The sequence below is a fragment of the Cebus imitator genome, unplaced genomic scaffold (assembly GCF_001604975.1).
Source record: "Cebus imitator isolate Cc_AM_T3 unplaced genomic scaffold, Cebus_imitator-1.0 Scaffold76, whole genome shotgun sequence".
Lineage (NCBI taxonomy): Eukaryota > Metazoa > Chordata > Mammalia > Primates > Cebidae > Cebus > Cebus imitator.
Window position 1 is genome coordinate 2,704,318 of NW_016107391.1, and position 27,090 is coordinate 2,731,407.

The 27,090-nt window shown below is 43.1% G+C and overlaps 1 protein-coding gene across 1 annotated transcript in view; it reads left to right on the forward strand.

Moving 5' to 3' along the window:
- The first annotated feature begins 5,037 nt into the window (after nucleotides 1–5,037).
- The window catches only part of ARHGAP26 (Rho GTPase activating protein 26), a 471,565-nt gene continuing 449,512 nt past the window's right edge, over nucleotides 5,038–27,090 (forward strand). The window contains exon 1 of the mRNA XM_037739951.1: nucleotides 5,038–5,591. Within this exon, the coding sequence (XP_037595879.1) occupies nucleotides 5,438–5,591 (154 nt within the window). The 5' untranslated portion in view covers nucleotides 5,038–5,437. The remainder of the gene's footprint in view (nucleotides 5,592–27,090) is intronic.

A 27,090-nucleotide genomic window follows, 5' to 3' on the forward strand; every position in this document is an offset into this window, starting at 1 on the left:
AAAAAAAAAAAAAAAAAAAAAAAAATTAAATAAGGTGATGTAATAGAGTGCTTAGCACAGATCCTGCTACACAGCAAAAGCTTAATATCAGCATCACTGTCATCATCATTATTTTTTAAAATCAACCTTTAATGAGGTATAATTTATACACAATAAAATGCACCCGTGAGTTTTGACAAATGCAATGCCTGTGTAACCATCACCAATTGAGTTATAGAACATTTATATCAACCACAAATTGTTATTTTAAAATAGGAAAACTGAAGGAGAAGTCACTGTGTAGCACAACATATGGTATCAACCATAAAAAAGAATGAATATGTGCTAACTTGAATTATGGGACCATGGGAATGTGGCAGGAGGAGCATTCATTGTAAGGGAGTTGGGGACGGGTCAGTGTACTATACATTATTGCTTCTGCCTGTGCAGCAGCGATCCCTGCTTTCTTTGCCAAACGCACTGTGTTTGTCCTTTGGTGGAACAACTTCTCCCCAGTACTTTATGTTTTTGGAGTGGGGCTGTTTTATCCTTGACTCCAGCCTTGTCATTTCTACTGGAATTCTTAGAAAACTGTCTTCCTGCTAATATTGCTGGATGTAATTTGGAGAAGCTGAGAGAGCCACTGAGAATGAAGCCACTGCAGACAAAGGTCACCTTGAGGGATAGAGAGAGAAACCTTGTACTGGTATCATCTTCTAGATCCCCAGAGGCTGCCTTGAAGCTGGATCTACCCCTGAACTTCTCAGTTACTTGAGGACCCATGAATGCTTCATTATGAATCAGATCTGTTCTCGAGCTGGTGTTGAGGAACCAATGTGTGACTGGTCCATGCCCACTTCTGATTATATGGGCTCAGAGACAATGTACACGGGAGTGCCTTGCCAGTGGTAAAGTTTCTACAAATGGGAGGTAATTGCATGACAGGTATAACGTTATTTGGACCACTGAGACCAGAAATAATGTAGATTTAAAATATATATAAAAGCAGAACTATTTGAACTAATTGGCTAATTTTAAGAAATTCAGACATTCATCCAAAGGATTTAGGCCAAATGTTGCCTGAACTGTTTCTCTATTTCATATGAAAGTGATTTCTGGGGCTTAACTGTTCTTTTCTATTTACATGCATGGCCATAATTGATGTTGTCCCATGAGTCCTGTTTCTTTTTTATTAAAGATGTTTCCCTCCCATTGATGTTCAGCACCTTTGAAGTTCCAATTGCTGTTCTAAGCTGCGGTTGCTGCATTGGATAATACAAGATCTCTACCCTCATGAGCTGATTTTCCTGGAGGAGAGAGACAACTGCACCCTCCATGTGCCAGTTTCTGTACTGCTGCATTCTTTTTTTTTTTTTTTTAGACGGAGTCTTGCTCTTTCGCCAGGCTGGAGTACAGTGGCATGATCTCGGCTCACTGCAGCCTCTGCCTCCTGGGTTCAAGCCATTCTCCTGCCTCAGCCTCCCGAGTAGCTGGGACTACAGGCACGCACCAACACGCCCAGCTAATTTTTGTATTTTTAGTAGAGACAAGGTTTTATCATGTTGGCCAAGATGGTCTCTGTCTCTGATACATTGCTATCCACCCACCTCGGCCTCAGGCGTGAGCCACCATACCCAGCCTGTATTGCTGCATTCTGATTCTCTCTTTCTGATAATACTACTGAAAGTATGGGAGGTCTTTTGTGGAAATTCCAGATTAAATTTATGAGAAATTTACACAGTATTCACATATTTACATATTTGTCTGTGAATGGGCGTATTAGGTTACATGTTTGTGCCACGTATAATTATTAATATTTTCTGGGTAAGCTGGTTCAGGTTACAACTCTGACCCTTAATTTCTTATCGGAAAATGGGAACTATCATAGTACCAGTCACACCTTGTAGGGATTATATGTGGTAAATAATTTTTTTGTTTGTTTTTTCTGAGACGGAGTCTGGCTCTGTCGCCCAGGCTGGAGTGCAGTGGCATGATCTTGGCTCACTGCAAACTCTGCCTTCCGGGGCTCAAGTGATTCTTGTGTCTCAGCTTCCTGAGCAGCTGGGATTAAAGGCGTGTGCCACTATGCTAGCTATAAATGCATGTAAATAATTTACCACAGTGCCTGGCATAAACTCAGAGCTTAACAAATGATAGCTGATATATTATTGTTGTTATTATTAATACATGTATATATTTTATACACATTTGCCTACTATTCCTAAATGAGATAAAACAAATAATTGTGGATCACATTTTATTTCATTCATTTAAAATGTATTGAATATGACCATGTATGCCAGGCCCACTGTGGCAGATTATATTTTTCAGAAATGGCTATGATAATATCTCCCATTCTTGTCATTCCTCCATCTAGAGGTACAGTCTCAACTCCTTCCCTTTGAATCTGGGTGGGCATATGACTTGCTTGTAGCCAATGAAAGTGGTAGAAGTGTGTGATTTCCAAGTGATTCAGGGCAGGCAAGCCCCAAAATTGCAGCTTAGCCCAGGAGGGTTCTTGGCTTTGCCCAGAAAAGAATTCAAGGGCAAGCCAGTGGTGAGAGAAAGCAACTTTCATTGAATCAGTGCTGCTCCTTGTAGAGGAGAGCCATCCCATAGGGAGTGTGTTCAGAGTGGGCAGTGTATGGGCTGTTGGCAGCTGTACCTATGCCTACTTTTAAATTATATGCTAATTAAGAGGTGGGTTATTTAGAACTTTCTGGAAAGGGGGCAAGGAGTTTCCAGAACCATATAAGGTAACTTCCAGGCTATTGCCATGGCTCCTTGCAGTGGCATTTATAAACTGTCATAGCAATGGTGGGAGTGTCTATGCTAATGAGTAGTGAGGGTAACTAAGTCTCTTTCTTCCTCATCTGCTGGTTTCTGCTGGCTGCTTCACTGCACCCTGTGTTGACTGGATCCTGGTTTGATCAGTGGGTCTGTGATTGGAAAACAAGTCCTTCAGGCCTTTCACCTCACAAGGCTAGATCATAAAAGGTGATGCAGCTTTCCCCTTGTGAGCTGTCTATGTTCACACTGGAGCCTTAAGGCTGTGATACTGTGAGGAAGCCTAAACTGGGCCACAGAGAAAGGCCATAATATGGAGAAGTCCTGAGTTACCTGAAAAGTGGGAGATGCCTAGCTAACCATTCACTCCTCCAGACCTTGTCACCATCCAACTGCAATCACATGAGAGACCTCAAGCCAGAACCACCGAGTGGTTTCAGCCTCCCCAAATTCCTAACCCACAGAGATTGTGAGAGAAAATAAAATGATTGCTGCTGTCTTATACCATTAATTTTTGGTGTCCTTTGTTCTGTATTGATAGATAACCAGAACACCTACCTTTAAATGCTCAAGATAAAGCACTGAACAGATTTACTTTCATAGGGTTTCCATTCTAGATCTTTCTCATCTTTGACAAGTGAAGAACAATTATTTTGGGGTTGTAATTATCTATCAGATAGCTGTCTGGGCCTGCTATCAAGTCTAAATTTGTAGATGCAATTATCAAACAGATCACATTAACTCATTTATACATTTACTTATTTATTTTACAATTTTTTGTAGAGATGGGGGTGTCACTATGTTGTCCAAGCTGGTCTTGAACTCCTGACCCCATGCAGTCCTCCCACCTGGCTTCCAAAAGCAATGGATTACAGGTGTGAGCCACCGTGCTCCATTTATGAATTTAATAAATCAGTTGCTTTCTTAATATAGATGGGACACCTCTGAGCCCTCCTGAGTGAAAAATCCATGTTTCCAAGCATCCAGGCCTTCTATCCCATCACAAGGCATGGTTATTCCTTGTTTGCTTCCATCTCTCCTACTGACCACCAGCAGCTACATTCATTCTGTTATTCCTCTTTGTGTCCTTACCATCTAGGTTAGTGCCTGCACATAGCAGACCTAGTTAAAAAACAAACCAACCCAAACAAATACGAAACCCCCATGTAGCTGAAATGGTTGCTGGTTCCTAGACATAGAAATAATTTATTCAAGGACAGTCGCTATCCTCCAGGAGTTCACAATTTAGCACTAGACACTCTGTGGGACGCAGTCTGACAACTGCAACGAGTGAGATACCAGAATTGAGTCCTGCGGTCGAACAGAGGGACTACAGGGCAATGCACTGGGCATGGGAGGTGGAGATGGCTCTGGGGAAGGATCCATTCATTTATTCCACAAACATTTGTCAATCGCCGTAGCACACATAGCACATAGTAAGCGCCCAATATCTGTTATTAAATGCCAGCCACTGTGCTAGGTGCCGGGATGCAACAGCGGACAAGAAAATTGAAGTGGCACTTGCCCTCGTGGGGCTTACCGTGTAGCGAAGGAGGACAGGCAGTGGACAGAATTATGTAAAATTGTGCTAGATGCAGAGCAGGAAAATAACAGGCAGCTGAAATTCTCGTAAGGATGGCTCTGAGCTCCTTTGGCCGGGTGGGGGGAGGGGGGCCGTGGGCGGGTTCTGAGCAGGAGTGGCGGTGAGGGGGACGGACCATAGGGGGCGGAAAGACTGCAGGCAAGAAGAGCTGCTAGAGCTGGTAATTTTAAGATGCAAGTAACATTTTTCTGCCTGACTGAAAGAGGAGGGAGAATCACCGCTTGAGATTCTCCCGGGACGGGGGACTGTATTTTGAGGATAACATCGGTTGCCCAGTAGTGCAGGGCAGGCGGTGGCGAACTGCAGCCCAAATTCCCAGATTTTTCATGCTTGGCACATTGAAGCTCCTCGGCCCCCAGGACTAGCAGACTCGCCATCCGCGGCTCGGATTCGGGCCGGAGCAGGCGGGCAAGGTGGCTGGGGGGCGTGCACTGCAGCGCTCACCCTTAGGTTTCGGGGTGTGCAGCGCCGGGAGGGCGAGAGGAGGCGGAGCTTTCGCTGCGGACCTAGGCGTTGGCGAGAGCCACGCCCCCAGCCGCAGACCCTGCCTCCAGGCCCCTTTGATTGGATCAAGCCGCGGAAGGGCCGGGCTTCCCGGGGCGGCCAGAGGGTCGGGCAAGGGAGGGCGCTCTGATTGGCCCGGCGGGGATTAAGTCATCGCTAGCGGGTTCGAGTGGCCCAGACGCCGGCGGGGCGGCCGAGGCTTCTGTGAGAGGGCGCTCGAGGCTGCCGAGAGCTAGCGAGCGAAGGAGGCGGGGAGGCGGCGTCTGCACTCGCTCGCCCGCTCGCTCGCTTGCTTCCCGGCGCCGCTGCGGGTCTGCACTGCACTTCCTGCTCGCGAGCCGCTCCGTTGCGCGCTCCCGGAGCAGCCGCCCCTCGGCTGGGTCCCGGCTCGGTTCCGGAGTTGTGCGAGCCGGCGACACCACGCGGGGGGGCGAGCCGGCGCCACACCTGTGGAGCCGGCGGCCGTCGGGGAGCCGGCCGGGGTCCCGCCGCGTGCGTGCTTTGGGCGGCGGGAGGCCGGGACCCCGGAGGAGGCGCGCCCTCCGGCTGGGCGCCGCGGGCACCATGGGGCTCCCCGCGCTGGAGTTCAGCGACTGCTGCCTCGATAGCCCGCACTTCCGAGAGACGCTCAAGTCGCACGAAGCCGAGCTGGACAAGACCAACAAATTCATCAAGGAGCTCATCAAGGACGGGAAGTCACTCATCAGCGCGCTCAAGAGTGAGTGTCCCGAGCCCCGCGGGGACGCGGCCCCGGGGCGGGAGGTACGGGGAGGTGGCGCTCAGCCCGGGTCGCCAGCGCGTCCGCAGGGGTTCTGCCCCCGGTACACTGGGGGACGGGTGTCGACGCCTCCGAGGCAGGAAGGATACCGAAAGCAGGCGGACCAGCAACCATCAGATGGAGAGAGAGACCCGTCGCTACGCCTTTTGCGTTCGGGGTTGGCCGGGAGGTGACCGAGCGCGGGTGGGCGTGGGCGTGCACGGCACGCAGGTGTCCCAGGAGTGGGGCCAGAGTGCAGAGCGCGCCGCAGCCTGCGGGCAGATCCCATCGCGTCCTCAGCTCCAGCTCCTTTAGGGGCAGAATTGCTCAACCCTGGGTGCCCAGCCGTGAGAATGGAGCGTGCCCTGCCGAGGGGGCGCTGCCTCCCCTTGGGAAAAGGCGGGTTGTGACTGCTTCACTCTCTGCACGCAGCTCCAGCCTCGTCCGGCCGCCGGGTTCCCTGGGTGGAATGCTTGGTTAGCTTGCGATTCCTTGGAGTATTGGCAGCCAGTAGTCTCTAAATCTAGAATCAGTACGTGCGCAGGTTCTGATTCTTGTGTTTAGCAGAAGGTGATAGGGGTAGGAGTAGAGAATCAGAGTGTTCCTTTACTCTAAACTGTGGGCGAGGATTTAAAAATAGAATGAACATATCCCAACTCTCTCCCTCTCCTGCTCCCAAAGCTCTCCTTTTTACCTCTCCCATTATCCTTGAAAACGTAAAGGTGTGAGAAAGAATGTCCATAGTCCTCAGAAAAAACTTATTCCAAAGATTCTTGGACCTTTTTTAAAGCCATTTTTTGCGTTTTTTCCTTTTGGTACAAGGGGAGAGATGCAATTTTTCATCCTGCTTCACTTTGCAGAGCCAGAGAGTTTCTTTTTCTGGCCAAATAAGTGTGCTCTAGGGATGAGTGCTTTGGATTGTGAGAACGTTTTTGGTGCGTTTTCAGTCTCCTCATTTAAAAATAGCTCAGTCCATCTTTTAGTTTTGAGAATTAGGAACCACATGAAGGCAGATAGTGGAATTGTCTCTGACTCTCCTACTTTATCTGTTTCTATGATGGATTTCTTAGTAGGTGATACCTTTCAGCTAAGAAAGGTTGCCTTAGCAGAGTAGAGTCCTAGCTGTGAGAATTGTTCCCAGGCCTTTTTAAAGGGCGTTTACTAAAGTCAGGTGCCTGAAATGTCATTTTGTCAGCTTGTTGCTTATAAAAATGAAGAGAGAGACAATGGAATGCCAGAGCAGCCCAAAGTGCCAATCTTTTGGGATAAAATGAACACAGACTGATGTATGTGGCTTCTTAGAGGCAGATTCTCAGGCTGTGCCTTACTTCAAGCATATGAACAGATTCTTCCTTTGTCAATGATCAAGGCCATCCTTGGTTTAGGGGACATGGCTCCCTGGTTTGGAGTAAGTTAGGGGCCCACTTACAGGTTGGGCCCAGGAATTTTAATTGAATCTTAGACTTGATTTAGTGGGTTCTCTGCTTCACTCAGCAAACGTCTGGTGTGCCTGTGGTGTGCTGGGTACTGCACTGGGCACTAAGGATGTAGGAATGAATGTTTTGCTACTCCTGTGCTTACGGAGGTGTACTTCATGCCAGGCACTGCTTCACCTATAATTATCTCATGTGCTTATATTCATTTTGCAAATGTGAAAACAGAGGCTGGGGGGAGCACTACCTCTGAGTCACATAGCTTCAACAGCAGAGCTAGAGCTTTTGAATCCACCTGGTTTGAGCCAGAGATGGAATCCCTGCCAATACAGAGCTTTTACTCCTGCCCCATCTCACTTGCCCAGAATGGAACCTTGTGGGCCAAGTTCTAGAATTTGAACTTGTGTTTTCTATTTTGGCCTTGAATTTGAGGAGTGTGCATTTGGGTGACTGGCAGCCTATTACTATTTTGGGGGGGCAAGAATTCTTTGATAGGAAGAAACATTGCAGTGATAGAGTGAAGGGTTATTTAAGCTGTCTAATGGAATGGATCAGCCCGTAACCTGGGGAAAAGACTGATGGGGAACTAGGTGTTCTGTTCTCTCTACATCCAGCTCTACTACTGTATTCTACCACTACTAACTACCTCTTGATCAGATCACATGACCTCTTAATATAGAGGATGGAGTCAACCATTGTGTCTGCAGATTTCAGACATTCTGATATCATGAGATGCTTGCTACATTGTATACTATATTAATGTTTGTGTATTATTTTCTTCAGTCATGTTTTTTACATCTATAAACAGAAGTGTTTTTCCAGTACAACTTAAGCATAAATACATAATTATACAAATAATATTGGGTTTAGATAATCTATATTCTCTTATAGCTTGAAACTTTTGTGGCTTTATTTTATAGCCATATTTATTTTATTTTACAGTTATTTCATAACTAGTATTTGCAGCTCTTTGGATTAACTTGCTTTCAAGTGTTAATCATAGGCAATAAAACTCTCCTCTAGGGATTGCCAAAGTTCAGGTAGATCATTGTTACTGTTACATCCACTTATGAACGAGATACTGGCAATGGAGATGCAAATTCTTTATAGATGTAGATCCCATAAAGGAGAAACATGCAGCAGGTGCTTCATTAAGTGAAAATATTGCCAGTTATTTTTTAGACTCTGAGCCCTGGGTAGCAAAGACCAGCTACAACTTTGTATTACCCTCTGAAGTTTTGTAGTTCTTTCTCCATCACAGGTTCTGAAGAACCCTTGTAGGCTAGAGGGACAGAGGAAGGTGGCTGAACATGTCTTAGCTTTGTAGAGCAGCAGAGTTTCTTTTGTGGGTAGCACTGAGTGATTATCAGTGATTGTCTTCACTGAGTAATAGAGCATTGAACAGAGAGGCCAAAAACCTGTTCTTGGTCTGATTCAGTAAGGTAAGTAAGTGGTTCATCCTCTTTGCTTTTTAAAACAAAAAGCAAGAGTAAAAAGTTCAGCATTGAGTTACATGCATTAAAGCCTGTCATTCTTTTGTGCTTGTTAGGATTAAGCATAGGCATTTTGCAATACATAAGTGCTTCTTGAACGGCATAAACTCCCAAAGGATGTTCGATGCCAACTTGCTTTGTTTAGGAGTAATTATGTTACTCACAAAATCCTAATGGATGTGAAGTTGGGTAGCAAAATATTTTCCCCAGATCTTTTGCTTTGCTTTAGCACCTTGTGAATAAAGAAAATAAAAGGCATTTTCTAATTATTTGTAAATGGTAGTAATTGACATTTGGGTATTACTCATACAACAGCAAATTAAATCCAAACAGTTTTGTAGTTTTTATATAACATTGGCTTAAAAAAATCCCCTCATTGCACTCCATTCTGTGTTCTTGGTTGGATGGAATAAATTGCATCCAGTCTGTAGTTCTCAACCCATTGACTTTGGCTTAAGCCTTCCTCCCCTGCACTTAAAATCATGAATGGACGGCTGGGTGTGGTGGCTCACGCTTGTAATCCCAGCACTTTGGGAGGCTGAGGCTGGCAGATCATGGAGTTGGGAGATCGAGACTATCCTGGCCAACATGGTGAAACCCCATCTCTACTAAAAGTACAAAAATTAGCTGGGTGTGGTGGCGTGTGCCTGTAGTTCCAGCTACTCGGGAGGCTAAGGCAGGAGTATTGCTTGAACCGGGGAGACAGACATTGCAGTGAGTTGAGATAGCATAGCTGCACTCCAGCCTGGGCAACAGAGGGAGACTCCATCTCAAAAAAAAAAAAAAAAAAAAAAAAAAGGGCGGTTTTAGATTTACAGAAAAATTGAGCGGAACGTGTAGAAAGTTCCCCTACAGCGCCTTATACCTGTCGCTTCCAGTTGCCCCTATTTCTAACATCTTGCATTAGCATGGTACAGTTCTTACAGTTGAACTAATATCAATATGGTATTATTAACTAAAGCCCATAATTTACATGGGGCTCACTCTTCGTGTTGTACATTCTGTAGATTTTGACAAATGTGTAATGACATATAACCACCATCATAGTATCATACAGAATAGTTTCATTACCCTAAAAATCCTAAGTGCTCCATCTATTCATCCCTCCCTCCCTATTAACCCCATTAAACTAATATTTTTACTGTCTCTCTGGTTTTACCTTTTCCAGAATGTCATATAGTTGAAATTAAACAGTATGTGGCCTTTGCAGATTGGCTTTTTTTCACTTAGCAATGTGTACTCAGGGTTCTTTCATGTCTTCACATGGCTGGGTAGCTCACTTCTTTTTATTGCTGAATAATATTCTGTTGTCTGGAAGAACTATAGTTTATCCTTTTTTTTTTTNACAGATCGAGACCATCCTGGTCAACATGGTGAAACCCCGTCTCTACTAAAACTACAAAAAATTAGCTGGGCATGGTGGCGCGTGCCTGTAATCCCAGCTACTCAGAAGGCTGAGGCAGGAGAATTGCCTGAACCCAGGAGGCGGAGGTTGCGGTGAGCGAAGATCGCGCCACTGCACTCCAGCCTGGGTAACAAGAGCGAAACTCTGTCTCAAAAAAAAGAGACAGAGTTTTGCTCTTCTTGTTTAGGCAGGAGTGCAATGGCGTAATCTCAGCTCACTGCAACCTCTGCCTCCTGGGTTCAAGCGATTCTCCTGCTTCAGCCTCCCGAGCATTAGGGATTACAGCCATGTGCCACCATGCCCAGCTAATTTTGTATTTTTAGTAGAGATGGGGTTTTACCATGTTGGTCAGGCTGGTCTTAAACTCCGGACCTCATGTGATCCACCTGCCTTGGCCTCCCAAAGTGCTGGGATTACAGGTGTGAGCCACTGTGCTCAGCCAGAGTAGCTATCTCTTAATTTATTTATTGGTTGCTTGCTCTGACATTTGGACGTTTTCCTCATTTTTTACTATTATAAACTGTGGGGAACATCTAAGAAATGAAATATTTTTCTGTATCTTTAGTTTTGTTTCTGTTTTTTTGAGATGGAGTTTCACTCTTGTTGCCCAGGCTGGAGTGCAATGGTGCAATCTCGGCTTACTGCAGCTTCTGCCTCCTGGGTTCAAGCAATTCTCCTGTCTCAGCCTCCCGAGCAGCTAGGATTAGAGGCATGTGCCACCACACCTGGCTAATTTTTTTTTGTATTTAGTAGAGATGGGGTTTCACCATGTTGGTCAGGCTGGTCTTGAACTCCTGACCTCAGGTGATCCACCTGCCTTGGCCTCCCAAAGTGCTGGGATTATAGGCATGAGCCACTGCACCCAGCCTATGTCTTTAGTTTTTAGGATAACCTAAATTTTATGGGTTAATAGACATGAGCTTTTAAAGGTTTGTGATGTGTGCTGCCTACTTATCTTTTGAAAGCTTCATTGATTTATAGATTTTTGGGTTTTTTTTTTTAATCTATAGCTAGATGAAATTTCCTCAATAAATTTATAGATTTTTGAGGGAGTCTAATGGTGGTTGAAAAGTCCATCTCCACATACAATGGGATAATAGATATTTCTATAAACTTGTATGTTGATATTAATTTTGAAAATTTTGTTAATGTGTTCCTCCCTCCCTCCCTCTCAAAACATCTTAATAATTATTATTTTTATTATTTTTGAGACTGGTCTCGCTCTGATGCCCAGGCTGGAGCAATCTGGGCTTACTGCAGTCTCCTCCTCCTGGGCTGAAGTGATACTCCCACCTCAGCCTCAGTTCTGGAGTAGCTGGAGCTACAGGTGTGCACCACCACACTGAGCTATTTTTTATATTTTTTGTAGAGACAGGATTTGGCCATATTTCCCAGGCTGGTCTCAAACTCCTTTAAGCAATCTGCCTATCTTGGCCTTCCAAAGTGCTGGGATTACAGGTGTGAGCCACCATGCTTAGCCTCTTAATATTTTTGAACTATTATTGATGGCAGTTATCTGAAACTGCAAAAAGTGAAACTGCACATAAGGGGGGACCACTGTACTAATGTTATCAATCTGTAGAAGATTGAGGGAAATTTGGTACTCAGAGGCAGGACCACAGAATTTTTCTGTGTGTTTAGGATTAAGAGGTAATATATAACAGAAAATGTTTCCTTATTGATAATTTACTGAGAATATGCCCAATGAACCCCACTTTTTATTAACTTTTTGTTTATTATTTTAATTTTAGCTGAAGGAGAATTTAAGAAATACAGAGCGGATACATCAGGAGACTCTTAGAAGACTGGAAAGCAGATTTTTTGAAGAAAAGGTACAGATTATTAGGGCTAATTTAAAATGTTTTGTTTACTAGAACAACGTAAGTGTATTCACATGCATTCTGAGACTTCAGCCTTCCATTTGGTATCTTATTGGAAGATTAGAAGATTGTTGTTATAGCTAAATAAAATCAAGGAAAATAAAACCTAGAAATCTCAGTATCTACTCTCCTATTCAGAGATTCCTGTCTTCTTCTGAAGGCTTTGGGACATGTCTGCCTCAGCTTGATATTCCCCTGATGAGACTAAAGCTACATGTACTCCATTATATAGGGAAGATGGGAGTAGAGAAGTCACTCTGGTATGTGTGCAAAAATGTTTCCTTAGTCAAGCTGAGCTAAAGATGTTAATCAAAAATATTACTTAGGTCAGGCGTGGTGGCCATGCCTATAGTCCCAGCTATTCAGGAGGCTGGGGCAGGTGAATTGCTTGAACTCAGGAGGCAGAGGTTGCAGTGAGGCAAGATTGCACCACTGCACTCCAACCTAGGTGGTAGAGTGGGACTCCATCTTAAAAAAAAAAAATGTTCCTTAGCACAACACAGCATCCAACTTTTATGTGTTCCTGAAGTTAATTCTCCAAATTGTGGGAAGTACATTGGAACACTTCTACAGTATCCTTTCAGAGGCCTCATGGTTATTCTTTTTTTTTTTTTTTTTTTTTTTTTTGAGACGAAGTTTTGCTCTTGTTACCCAGGCTGGAGTGCAATGGTGCGATCTCGGCTCCCGCGATCTCCACCTCCTGGATTCAGGCAATTCTCCTGCTTCAGCCTCCTGAGTAGCTGGGATTACAGGCACGCGCTACCATGCCCAGCTAATTTTTTGTATTTTTAGTAGAGATGGGGTTTCACCATGTTGACCGGGATGGTCTTGATCTCTTGCCCTCGTGATCCACCCGCCTTGGCCTCCCAAAGTGCTGGGATTACAGGTGTGAGCCACCGCGCCCGGCCCCTAGTTTATCCTTTTATCTATTGAAGGACATTTTGGTTGTTTCCAAGTTTTATCAATTATGAATAAAGCTGATACAAACATTTGCATGCAGTTTATATGTGGAAATAAGTTTTTACCTCATTTGGGTAAACATCAAGGAGTATAATTGCTAGATCATGTACTAATATTAATAGTATGTTTAGTTTTTGAGAAACTGTCAAACTGTCTTCCAAAGTGATAGTACTATTTTGCATTCTCACCAGGAATGAATGAGAGTTCTTGTTGCTCCACATTCTGACCAGCACTTGGTTTTGTCTGTGTTTTGGATTTTGACCATTCTGCTAGGTGTATGGTGATATCTCATTTAAAAAAAAATAGCTATTTCCTTATGACATATGATGTTTGACATATTGCTTACTTGCCATCTGCATATCTTCTTTGGTGAGGCGTCTTCAGATCTTTTGTCCATTTTTAATTGGGTTATTTTTCATTGTTGAGGTTTATTGTAAAATATACGTAACACAACATTTACCACTTTAGCCATTTTTAAGAATATGATTCAGTGGCATTCAATGCATTTACCATGTTGTATAATTACTACTGTCTCTTTCCAGAACGTTTTCATCATCTCAAACTGGAACTGTGTTCCCATTAAACAATAACTCCCCACTTTCTCTTCCTTTAACCCTGGTAAGCGCTCTTCTCCTGTCTCTGTGAATTTGCCTATTCTATTTACTTATGTGTGGAATTAGACAATATTTTCATAAATATCTGGCTTATTTCACTTAGCAAAATATTTTCAAGGTTTATCCGTGTTAATAGCATGTGTTAGGATTTCATTTCTTTTCGTGGGTGAATATCTTATTGTTGAGTTTTATTTATCAATAGCTCTCATTAAAAGACTACTCTTTCTCTTTTAAAGTTATAAAAACGGGCCGGGCGCGGTGGCTGACGCCTGTAATCTCAGCACTTTGGGAGGCTGAGGTGGGCGGATCACCTGAGGTCAGGAGTTCGAGACCAGCCTGGCCAACATGGTGAAACCCCGTCCCTACTAAAAATACAAAAAGCCACATGTGGTGGCATGCGCCAGTAGTCCCAGCTACTCAGGAGGCTAAGGCAGAAGAATCGCTTGATCCTGGGAGGTGGAAGTTGCAGCGAGCCAAGATCATACCACTGCACTCCAGCTGGGGGACAGAGTGAGACTCCATCTCAAAAACAGACAAAAAAAACAATGTATTTTTTTTTTCTCTCCATTTCGTTTCCCTTCAGCATGATCACTAACACTTGGAATTGACATACCAATTTATCATGGTTGTCTCTCACAAGGACACTGTATTTATTCCTTTCAAAGCAGTTACTTGCTACAGGTCAGAATGTTTTTGGGGGAGTTTTTCTTAAAAGCTTTGTTGACTTATAATTTACATTCCTTAAATTTCACCTTTTAAAATTATATTTTTTATTATTTGTAGAGATGAGGGTCTCACTTTGCTGTTGTCCAGGCTGCTCTCGAACTCCTGGCCTCAGCGGATCCTCTGGGTTTGGCCTCCCCAAATGCTGGGATTACAGGCGTGAACCATGGCTCTTAGCCACTCATTTTTCTTAAGTGTGTAATTCAGTCGTTTGTAGTTACAGTTATGCAACCATCATCTTAGTCCTGTTTTAGAACATTTTTAGCACCCCAAAAAGCTTTCTCATGCTCATTTGCAGGCACTGCATTTTTGCCTGAAGCCTCATACAACCACTGATCTACTATTTTCTGTCTTTAGAGATTTATCTTTTCCGAAAAGCTAAGCTAAATGGAATCATATAATATTTGGTGTTCTGCATCTGGCTTCTTTCACTTTGCATGCTGTGTTTGAGGCTCATTGTGTTATAGCATGTATCAGTAGTTTGTTTCTTTTTATTGCTAGAAAATATTCCAGTTTGTAAACCATAAGTTGTTTATCCATTCACCAACTGATGATTTGGGTTGTTTCCAGTTTTTTTGGCTCTTATGAATAATGCTACCAAGAATGTTTGCATACGTGTCTTTATGCGGGTATATGTTTTCACTTCTAATTTCATTTTTTACCTAGGAGTAGAATTTTGCTAGGTTGTATGGTAAATTTATGTTTAAGTTTCATTTATACTTACATTTATTTTAAAAAACCTACCATATTGTTTTCCATAACAGAAGTACTATTTCACATTCCCACCAACAGTGTATGCGGATTCTGATTTTTCCACATCTTCACCAATACTTGTTAGTGTCTTTCCTTTTGATTGTAGCCACTCAAGTGGGTGTGAAATGGTATCTCATTGTGGTTTTAATTTGCATTGTCAGGATGAGCAGCGAGGATGAACATCTTTTCATGTGTTTGTTGGCCATTGGTGTATCATCTTTGCTGGAATGTCTATTCAAATCTTTTTTTTCCTTTACTTTGTCCCATAAAACTTTTGATGATTAAGTGAACAGCACTTAGTATATTTTCTCCATTTGCCCTCTTTTGGGGACTATGTGTTTCCATTTGCTTCAACCTTAGATGTATTTAACAGACCACTTTCAGGATCTCAGGAGTTAGGAAAGTGGTTCTTATGAGACTGTGGTTCAGGTTTCTGCTCTAGTTAGGCCAGATGCCACAGGCTGGACTTCCTAATTTTGGCCTGCATAAGCTCACGATCCAAGCCCTCTCAATGGACAAAATGAGAACTGGCCAAGATAGAACCGTTATTACCACTGAGCTATTGGACAAAGCAAGTCATAAAAGGGACTTTGTTACCCTGTCAAGGCCATTGCGTTTCTAAAAATTAGCCAGTGGAAGAATGCGAACCTAGCAGTCAAAAAAAAAAAAAAAAAAACCCTAGCAGTTTTTCTAGATTTTAAGTTTCTGATTGACCCTATTTTAACTTTAAAAATTGTAACCCAAATGTGTTTCAAATTACCTTTTTTTGCAAATTACCATTTGCAAGGAAAAGTTTCATTCAGCAAATATGGAGCCTCTGCTCTGCCTTTAGCATGTCCTCCAAAGCCCTGGACTAGAGTAACAGCTTTTTGGATGGAGGTAATAGATGAAGGAGTCATGAATGGGGAGGTTGAGGATGTTTCGGGGCCAGTGGCACGGCCAGTTGTGACTGTAGCAAAGTGAAGGCAAATGCATGATATGAAGACATAGGCCAGGGCCAGGTCATAGGGATCTTGAATTCTAGAAAGGGCTTAGTGTTTTATTCTAAGTGTGATGGGCGGTCACGGAAGGCTGTGACATGATTGTACTCATACTTTGAAAAGATTGTGTAGGCAGCTGTGTAGAGACCAAGTGCAGTAGAGCAAGAATGGAGGCAAGATGACCAGTAAGGAGGCTGTTGTAATAGGTGAGGTGAGAGATGATGGCACCACGGGCTAGGGTGGCAGCATCACAGATGGCGGTCAGAGGCTGGGTATTTTTGGAAGTAGAGCCCACAGGATTTGCTGCACAGCATATGGGCTATGAGAGAAAAGAAAGAAGTCTAGAATGATTTGGATATTTTTGGCCTGAGCAGTTATGTGAATGATGATACTATTTTTTAAAATAGGGAAAACTTGGGAAGGATTAGGTTTGGGGGTAAAATTAACAATATGAATGAATGACCTAATCTTATAGTGCAAAAATAATATGACATGGGTAGTTCCTGAATTCATTCTCATGCAAGCATCAGAGTATCGACGTATACAACATAAAGCACCCCTTTTTCCTAGTTAACAATCATTGTCAGCAGTTTGGTATGCTTTCTTTCTTGTCCTTTTTCTATGTGTTTTTTTTCAAAGATGGGATTATACTATATGGATTATTTTGTGTTTTGCTTTTCCAGTTGATCATTTGCCTTGGAGACCTTCCACGTCAGGACATGCATGCAGTGCATTCTTTTTAATGACTGCAGAGAGCTTTATGTAGATATACCATCGTTGGTATTTACTCAGTTTCCTGTTGAAAGATATTTGGATTGTCTACGTTGTTCACTATTAGAAAGTGCCCTGCAGTGATTATTTGCACACCTGCTTTTGTGTGTGGATTCCAGTATTTCCCTGAGATGGATTCCTTCAAGTGGAATGGTTGCTGACTCCAGTTTCTACAAGCCCTTTGACGTCTATTGTTTAGATCCTTTGCATCCTTAGAGCCAGTTGATAATTTGGCTCTCATTTGAGTATGTTAGATTGTTTCTGAAGCTCAACCTTTTGCTTGAATCAGAAGCATCCTTAACAGACCCTTCTGGTAGACACTGACACTGATTCTAAAACAACCAGGGGATAGAAAAAAAAAAAAAAAAAAAAAACCTAGTGTGTATGTACATGTGCAAGGGAGAGAGATGACAATTAATTGGATGTGTCCCTGTTAGTCCTGGAACTGCCCAATATGCTTTCTGAGCTGCACGTTCTTACAGATCAGATGGGAGTTGGGATGGGGCTTTGCCTGTATCTAACAGTTTATTCTAACCTCCATTCTCAGGGACTAAGAAGGAAATCATGTGTATTTAGGGTGAGAACAACAGCATTAGTAGCCAGAGGAATTTTTACAAATTATAGTGACTGGAGTTTACACATTTTTGTAAAAATGCAGAATGGAGAGAGAGGAAATGGTAAGGAAAACAGCTTGGCAGTGTGGGCCAGGAGCTGTCATGGCATGTTTGTGTCTGGCTCATTTCACCTTGGTTGGAAGGCACAGAACGCTGCCCTGGGTGAGCTGGAAACTGGGCAATTTCCTGCTATATTTAGAAAGAGGAGATTCCTGGGGTTAGGGTGATGTGTATATGCGTGTGTTTTCTTTGCCAGATTGACAAAGGTTTAAGGGGTTTGTGAATTCCGGACTAGACTGTTCACTAGCTGGTTTCTCTGGGCCAAGCCAGTAGCTACGCTTTGACTCTCGCTGCTGCCACACAGCAAAAGCTCAAAAACCCCTATTTTATATGCTTTGAAAAGATACCCCTGGTAAGTTTCAAAACTCATCTGATCTTGCTATCAGATGTGCTTTTAAGTTTACTGCAGGCTAATTTGAACACTTTGAAAATATGAACTGCCTCCTCCTCTGAGACTTTAGATAGATCTCCAAGCCGATTGAGTTGAACTTCGGCTGTTTCTGTGCGGAGGAGACTGTCAAACAGATATGACCAAAGTCTTAGCAAATTGCTGACTACGCATCTTCTTATCACACTTGTGGGTCAGGGTAGACAATGAATATCAGTCAAACAAATAAAATAAGGCATTTTTACTTTAACTCATAGCTATGTTTCTTTTTAAAAGAGTTATCTAAATAGGTAATACCTAGAAGTGGTTCACAATTTAAAAGAGACAAAAGGAGTATTGTGAGTATCCCTCCAACGCTGCCTGTCTCCTGACCCCCGCTTCGGAAGCATCATTTTATCAGTTTCTTTGGTATTTTTCAGGTGTAATTTATGCATGTGCCAACAAATACACATACGCGATATGTGGTAGTATGCCGTATGCACTGTTTTACCCTTTGCTTTTAATATATTAGATATTATTCTACATTGGTACATACAGAGCTCACTCATTGTTAGATTGCATTTTATTCTGTTGTATGAATTAAATATAGTTTATGTAACCATTCCCCTAATAATAAACATTTAGATTATTTCCAACCTCTCACCACTGCAAATAATGCTGCTGTGAACATCCTGGCAGCTCTGGCATGAGGCACATGAGTGACAAATTCCTAGAAATGAAACTGCTGGACCAAAGGGTATGTGCATTTTTAATTTTACTAAATATTTCATAGCAGTGTTTCTGAAGAGTTCTAAGTGAACTGAATTTGATAAACCATGATTTTAGAGTATGAAGGAACCTCACCATTTTAGCCAGTTTATTACAGAATGGTCTCTGTAAATAAAATAATACTTAGAATTTTCTCCATTTTTCCCTTTCCAGTTTGTGTGTATTGTGAATTCTGGGATTAAAAGCAACAGCAAAAATTATTCACTAAAGTGAGACAGCTGTACCTAGAAATCAGTTGAATGTAGACCCCAGAGACCTTGTTTGTGTTCCTTCTGATGGTATTGTTGAGTTTTTATCTTTGTGTGGTGCGTGCATCTTTCAGGAGATTCGGCAGGTGTTGAGGAGGGCAGTCTTCTGCCTTCTGTGACTGGAAACCATGAATCTGGTCTAGGGAACACGTTGTCTATCATAGATGCTTCCCTGTGGGCACTGGAATTCCTGGGAACTGGTGAGGGAGTGGGGAGATTTTTATGGCATCCCTTTCTTGCAGCTTCTCCTGCAGAGCTTAGCACTTTTCCCTGATGGAGGATAGGATCATGCCACATGTCCTCTGCGATCTCTGTTCCAACTCCTGTTGATGTAGAAGGCTACTTTGGCCAGGTTCCTGGCATGAAGCAGGCACAGTCCTTGTCTCTGAGATGCTCAGGGTTTTGAGAGGAGGCAGGGAAATGGGCAGCCCACAGCACAATGGGATGATTGCTAGCAGTTTAAAAGGGTCTCCGGGGGAGTGGAGGCCTGTGGGAAAGGCAAGTGAAGGCTTATCAAGCCCAAGGGGACACTGTGGTCTCTAATGATCAGTCATGTAAAGGCTACCTCCATTATTTTTGCCCCACCCTCACCACCATTTATTTCCTTTGAAAAAAGTCTACTCATTATAAAATATGTTTGTTTCAAAAAGGAGCTTTTGAACCTACATTCAGAAATTGAAAGTTTGATATGGTTAACAATGTTTTTTTCTAAATATCTTCAATTATTAAATCATAATCATTACATTGAAAAGTATTTGTCCTCGTATTGCCTAAAATAGTTCCATATTTCACCAGTGGTGTGAGATTCATTCCCTGCGTAACATTGTCCCAAGGCAGAAGTATGTGAGAGAATGGACACCATCTCCCCATCACACCTGCAGGGGAGGGAGGGGAGCGATCCACTCCTTAGACTTGGGTGCAGGTGTCTGGGGCAGGTGGCTGTGCATCAGGGAGAACAGTCTGCTGAAAATCTGTTTTACTCAGTGGAATCATGATTTGAATATTCAAACAAATGCTGATAAGTTATAGAGTGGAATGAAAGATTCATGGCATTTTTGAGAGCAGATGATCTGGTGTGGATGAAGAGGAGAACACATAGCAGCATAATGCCTGAGGAGGGGATGGCAGAGGAGTTAGGGGTGTCTCCAGAGTTTCCTTCTTAGGCTTTGGGAGGATGGCTGAACTGTGTACAGGAGAGGAATTGTGGTGTGTGATGGGGGCTACAGAGTTAAGTAAGGTTTGTCCTTGCTGAGTTCCTATAGGGCATGCAGGTGGAGACACTCATGAGGCTGTGGGAAGCACAAGTGTGGAGCTCTGGAGAAAGATCAGGGCTACAGGTACAGGTTTGGCTCTCCCTAGGTGGTATTTGAGGCCCCAAGAGTGACTGAATCTATAAGAGTGAGACCCATGCAGCAGTCCTCAGCCTCTGCTGTCTGTTGGAATCACTGAAGAGCTCAGGACTCACCTTTAGAGATTCTGATATAATTTGGCTGGGTTGCAATCTGGGCATGGGGTATTTAAAAAACTCCCCAGGTGATTCTAACGTGCAGCAAAGGTGAACAGCCCCTGGCATGGGTGAGAGAAGAGAGTGGAAGCCAAAACCGGGGGGAACATCCACATTTAGCAGGTGGGCAGCAGAGGGTTGGAGAGGCTTTGATGACTTGATGTTTCATTCTGGCCAGGTTGGGTGAGGACTTGTTTAGAGGCCTTAGGATTTGACCTTTGGAGATGAACTGAAGAAAGCAGCATAAGTGCAAGGGAGGATAATAAATATCTATTATACCTTACAATGTTATTGTGAGGAACAGATGAGATAATTGTAGATACTGTGCTTAGCAGTATAAGCAGGGCCTTGGTAAGTGCGATGTTATTGGAATCTGCCATTAGAGTTTCCTTGTTGTAAGATAGTGCTTCTGAAAAGTGAAGCTGTATAAGAATTCTCCTAACTGCAGATTCCCAGGCTCTACCCCAGGAAATGCTGATGCATGAGTTCTAGACAGGCCTGGAAATCCGAATTTCCTATACCCTGCCCCCACTCCCTTCCACCTCACTCCAAGTGATTTGCATGGTGAGAGTCCTTGGACCACACATTAAGTCTAATTAGGTCAGAAGAGACTGCATAAATCTAGTCCCCAAATCCTGTTCTCCCTTAATGTGAACAGCAGTGCTCTCCAGACTTATGTGGGCACATCACAGATATCTGGAGGGTGTTTGCATTACTGCAGACCTAGGAATGATGCGGGCTTGTTTCTGAAGTGTAAAAGTTCTAGCAGCTGAGTACATGTCAGCCAGTGTGGCTCCACGCCTGGGATCCAGCTGTTACGTGAGCTTGGCCTGTGAGCGGGAACCCTTCTGCAGCATTGCCAGCGGATGCGGGGGAGCTCCTGAAAGGAAAATTTTGCTCCAGGGCAATCACAGGGCAACCGTATTCCTGCAGTGAGTCTTCGGTGCTCTTGTCAGGGTTAAAGTCATTTGGGGTCAGAGCCTGTAATTACATTTCACTTTTTTTTCTTTAAAAATGTTCAGGAAGCATAATGAACTGGTTGAGCTGTTGCACAGCTAGGGGAGCTCAGGATCTGGGGAGAGTAGGAGAGAGACTGTCTGATGGCTCGGGAGCTGAGGTGCCCTAAACCCAGAGAGAGCTGATTTCCCCCTTCTACCTGGAGGTGCCCCTGGGCAACTCATTTCTGGCAAATGCTGCTATCTCTGTTCTGATCTCAGCTGGTTCTCACCCTGTTAAACGAGGACTGGATGACTGAGCAGACCACAGCTGCTGCTGGTGTGACCCCAGGATGTCACCACCAGGAAATTAGTGCTGCTTTCACTCTGCTGTTTGCTTCTTAAGAAAATCTGTGGGTTGCTCTTCCAAAAATAAGGGTTTCTTGCTTTTGTATCTGACTAGGGCACTGAAATGTTTGACACAAACCCTTCCCTGGGTGGCTTATCCAGTAGATCATCATCTACACAACCCCTGCTGTGGACAGTATGTCATTGTGGAGGCCAGAGTGGCACTGGAGACCAGTGCCTCAGCATCTGTAGGCTTCGGCCCCCAGATGCTCCTGCTGCATCTGTGTCTCCTGGCCAGGCCTTGCCGCCGTCTCCTAGCCTTCTGACTGAAGCTGCCCTGAGCTCAGTGTGCAAGGTCAGCAAACTACCATGTTGCCAGCTCTGTGTAGGGCAGCAAGATGGGTTTCTCTCTGGAAAGAAATCCTGTTTCCTCTTATGTAGCCAGCATGCTTGTAATCGGTTCCCCAGCAGGGAAGCTCTGCTCCATTGCATAGGAAATTGGAGTGGAACTGATAGCTTTTGGCTTCTGTGTCTTTTGGGATATAACTTTGGCTTGCTTCTCATCTCCCCCACCTCTCTGGGTCAGCATAACTTCATACCATACTGCAAGGAAAAGACATAGCCCAATGGGGCTTGCTTGGGGTTTTGTGCTTGAAACCGTAGGTAATTTGTACATGAAGATGATCACCAGTTGAAGATAATTTAAAATTTGCTTGTTTTCCTGAGGAGTCTAATCCTTACTGCCCCCAAACTGAGACTCTTTAAGCAAGACGATTGAAGTGTTTTTTATTGGTTAAGCGAGAAACTTGTAAAATGTCAAACTGGAGAGGGGTGACTCATATCTCTTCATGTGCCTTCTCAATCAGTCATATTACTGAGCTCAAATGGACAGCATGGGAGCAGGCGATGGTAGGCAGAGACCATGGGCCAATTTTTAAAAAATGGCTTTATTGAGATGCAATTCATACCACACAATTTACCCGTTTGCAACATACAATTCAATGGCTCTTAGTATATCCACAGGATTTTGGATCCATCTCCACAGTTAATATGAGCACATTTTCATCATCCCCCCAAAGCAATCCTGAACTCCTTAGCTAATATCTGCCGTTCTTCCCATCCCCACCCCCGTCCCTCGGCAACCACTTCCTTAGGATTTTTAACTCGTCTCCAAGCGTGGTGCTCTCTTGCCTGCCTTGTCTCTTGATCTTGTGAAGCCACATACCCTTTTCCTTCAGTGCATCTAAACAATTTGCAGCTGCTTGGAATGCTATAGTTCCAACACCGGGATGTTCCAACCTGACACTCTTTTTGCTCTTCACACATTCTTGTCCTCTGACAGATTTACTAGTGCAACCTGACTAATTCACACTCACTGCCGATGGGGCCTGTAGGCCTCTGGTTTCACACTTCTTTTGTCTTGTCTCTCCCTTGGTGTTATCTTGCTTTAGAGAGAGTCATTGGAATGAGAGAATGTTAATTTTGCTTGAGAATGGGTACCCCAAATCCAGTAGGTAGATGCATTCCTTTATTTCTACAGAAGAAAAAATTTCCAGTACTATCTTGATTTGGCTGGTTACATTTGAGGGTTTCAGCTTTCATCATTTTACAAAAGTAAATTTTTTATGTGCTGAAATGGTGATGGTTTAGGGATGTCTCAGGTCTTAACAGGAAAGCCCTTCTTCCTCGCAATCGACCTTGTCTTGTTCTAGGAAATTCCAGTCCAAATGTAGAGAACATGTTTTCTACCATCTGTGTGTTTTCTTTTTCTCTCATTTGCTTTCCTCCCTGTTTTTTCTTTCCCTTCATCTTTCCCTACCCCCCTCATTTGTTCACTGTGCCTGGCCTCCTATCTCTCTCTTGCCTTGCCAAAGAACCAGAGAGGGGACTGATCCCTGTTTTTTTTCTTTTTTTTTTTGTAGACAGAGTCTTGTCCTGTCACTCAGTGTGGTAGTACAATCATAGCTCACTGCTCCCTCAGACTTCTGAGCTCAAGCAGTCCTCTCAGCCTCCCAAGCAGCTGGAAGTACAGGCCTGTGCCACTATGCCTGGCTAATTAAAAAACTTTTTTTTTAAATAGAGATGGAGGTCTCAGCATGTTGCCCAGGCTGGTCTTGAACTCCTGGCCTCAACTGATCTTTGGCCTCCCAAAGTGCTGGGATTACAGGCGTAAGCCGCTGTGTTTGGCCCTAATACATTTTTTAAAAAGTTAATTTCTTTAAGAGTTGGAGTGTTTCTCTGTCACCTAGGCTAGAATGCAATGGTGTGATCATAGCTCACTGCAGCCTCGGACTCCTAGGCTCAAGTGTTCCTCCCACCTCATTTTCCTGAGTAGCTAGGACTATACAGGAATTTGCTGCCATGTTCAGCTAAGTTTAAAAAAGTTTTTTTAGAGATGGGATCTTGCTATGTTGCTCAGGCTGGTCTCAAATTCCTGGCCTCAAATGATCCTTCCACCTTAGCCTCCTGAGTAGCTGGGATTCATCTCTGATATCTCACTTATGGAGAAAACAAAGCCTGTGGTAAATAGAAATGACCTGAAACAGATTTCTGGAGTTGTGTAATTATAGATAAAATGACCCTCAGATTTGAAGTGACTAAGAAGTTCTGGTTCTACAGAACTCTTAGTCTGGACTGTGAGTGGTCTCAACTAGGTAAACAACACTGTCTGGGGCTCCCTTTCCTGGTATACCTCCTGTGCTACATTCCAGAATGAAAGGATGTGCTCAGAACCAGGATGGGTATAGAACATCTGGCTCACTGGTTAGCTGCTCTGATGGGGTACATTTAGTGGCTTATTTTCTACCTCTCTAATGGAACCTGATGACAGTGCCAAGTGTCCCATTTTCATCATTGGGTGGGAGAGTGCTATTAAAATGGTCTTTAACAAAGTAGGTCAATGATTTGTATTTCAAGAAGAGAAATTTGGGGACATGGAATGAGAGCATGTTATTTGGGTTAGTTGAACAGCTCCGGAAATAATTATGTATTTTTAATGCCAATTAGGGACCTAGAAACCTATTTGGGGAGGTCAGGAAACTGGATATGAGATCTGAGTCTTCACAGGTACTCCATCTGGAATCTCCAGGGAGAATGTATTTTGGACATATACAGTGAAACCTGGATAGGATGGATGGCTTACATCTCCCTCCTTCAAGTAGCCAAGCCCACGGCTGACAAAGCCACCAACACCAAAGGAGCAGGTTGCCCCTTCTGCCTTCCCTGAGGCATATATTCCCCTGCCTTTCTGTTTACATAGGTTAGTCATTAAAATAAAAAAAAATCAAGCAATCCAAAAACGTAGTTTTTTCTGATTATGTAGATAATACATGTTCATTACAGAAAATTTAGAAATTACAGATGGACAAAAGAAAATGCAAATTATGCCTATAGTACTGATTAGAGATACCCATTTTGGTTTTATGGTCTTTTCTATTCAACAGTTCATGATCATCTCTATGTATCATTACTCTCTAAGATGGGTTTTAGTAGCTACATAATATTGTGTGAAGACTTTTTGAACTCATGACCTATTTTTGGATGGTTAGGTTATGTCTCTCTCTTTTTTCCCATGATTATTAACCAATTCTTTTTTTTTTCCTTTAGATGGAGTCTCACTCTGTTGTCCAGGCTGGAGTGCAGTGGCATGATCTGGGCTCACTGTAACCTCCACTTCCCGGGTTCAAGTGATTCTCGTGCCTCAACCTCCCAAATAGCTAGGATTACAGGTGCATGCCACCATGCCCAGCTAATTTTTGTATTTTTAGTAGAGACAGGGTTTCACCATGTTGGCCAGGCTGGTCTCAGACTCCATACCTCAAGTGATCCACCCACTTGGCCTCCCAAAGTGCTGGGATTACAAGCATGAGCCACTGTGCCCGGCCAATTAACCAGTTATTTTAAAGGCAGCTCCCATTGCTCTGCTTGCTCCCTGACTCCCAAGCCATTTTTTTGTTGCTGATTTAGCAGAACCTTGGGGACAAAGAGAAGATATCTTACCAGAGTGTCACAGAATAAAAAATTCCATATATTGAAAGCATGATTTAAATTTATTTGAACCATACCAGTGGTACAGTTAGCCCTCTGTATCTGTGGGTTCCTCATTTGGGGATTCAACCAACCACAGATGGAGAATATTTGGTTGGGAAAAGAACATTATTACTGAATATGTTCAGACATTTTTCCTTGTCATTATTCCCTAAACAATATAGTATAACAACGATTTATACAGCATTTGCCTTGTATTAGGTATTATTAGTAATCTTGAGATGATTTAAAGTATATGGAAGGATGTGCTTAGTTTATATGCAACTACTGTGCCATTTTATTTCAAGGACTTGAGCATCCATAGATACTGGGGTCTGTTGGGTGTCCAGGAACCAATGCCCGACTGATACTGCGGTACAACTGCAATAGAATATCTCTACCATTTAAGTGTTTTTCTGTGAGCCAGATGCTTTTGTTAAGTGTTTTACAAACTTTATTTCACTGAACCTTCGTAAGAGTCTTAGGAGGTATGTACTGCTCTGTTCATTTATAGACTAGAAAACAGAAGCATAGAGAGACTGAATGTCTCAGACAACTAAAAAGTGCTATTGTCAGAATTTGAACGTTGGTCTAATGCCAAGCCTTTTGCGTGGAACTGTTGTTATACTGCTGACTATAAATGCTTAGCCCAGCCCTTAAATCTTCTGTTTTCACATTTACAAAATGGGGACACTAGTGCTTACTTGAGAGCATTGGAAGGGTGAAATGAGGTAGCACATGCAAAGCACAAGACACAAAAACATAGCAGCTATTGCTACGCTAATCACTCATTATTTTCACCTTTTGTGAGATAGTAATAGTATAGACATTTTAAAAAATTGTCTTTCTGCTGTCTCTACATCTGAATCTCTGGCTTGCTCATTGGAGATAAATCATTATAATTATCTCTAGAAATTAGACTGGACCTCATATTCTGGCCAGTATTATATTGCATTTAATCCAGATGTCTTGGTTTTAAACATGTCAAGTCACAAGATTCTGCAATCTTTTCTGGACTATTGGGGATGTTGAGTTATCAAAAATCATTGTAAAAGCAACACATCAATCACATGAGTGCCCCTTCCATCCCAACCCATCTCACTACCCAGAGGTGATTATTTAAGAGTACTTCTTTGAGTCTAAAGTAAGTATCTGTTGTAGTACTTAGGAAAAAGTTGCCTTTTATATAATTGTTGTGTTAAGGACTGATCTCCATTCTCTGGTCATGAATTATTTCCATTCTCAGCACTAGAAGTTTAAATTTCCTTGCACCCCCACCCAATACACACTCCTGCCACTCAGCCGACTTGAACACTTGGGCAGTTCTGGGGTAAACAACAGCATAAAACACTCCAAAACATATCTAGACTGGGTTATTATGGGATCTGGGACAAAGGAACCCTTCTTTCCTTATGTATCCAGGACCAGGACACTCTTTCCTCTCCTAATCTCTGCTGAATTTCTGAAGTCATTTTAATTATAATAACCTACATAAGAAGCTGATTGTTCTAGAAAGGAATCCAGAACTGAGGACTGGTAGCATTTTTTTTTTTTTTT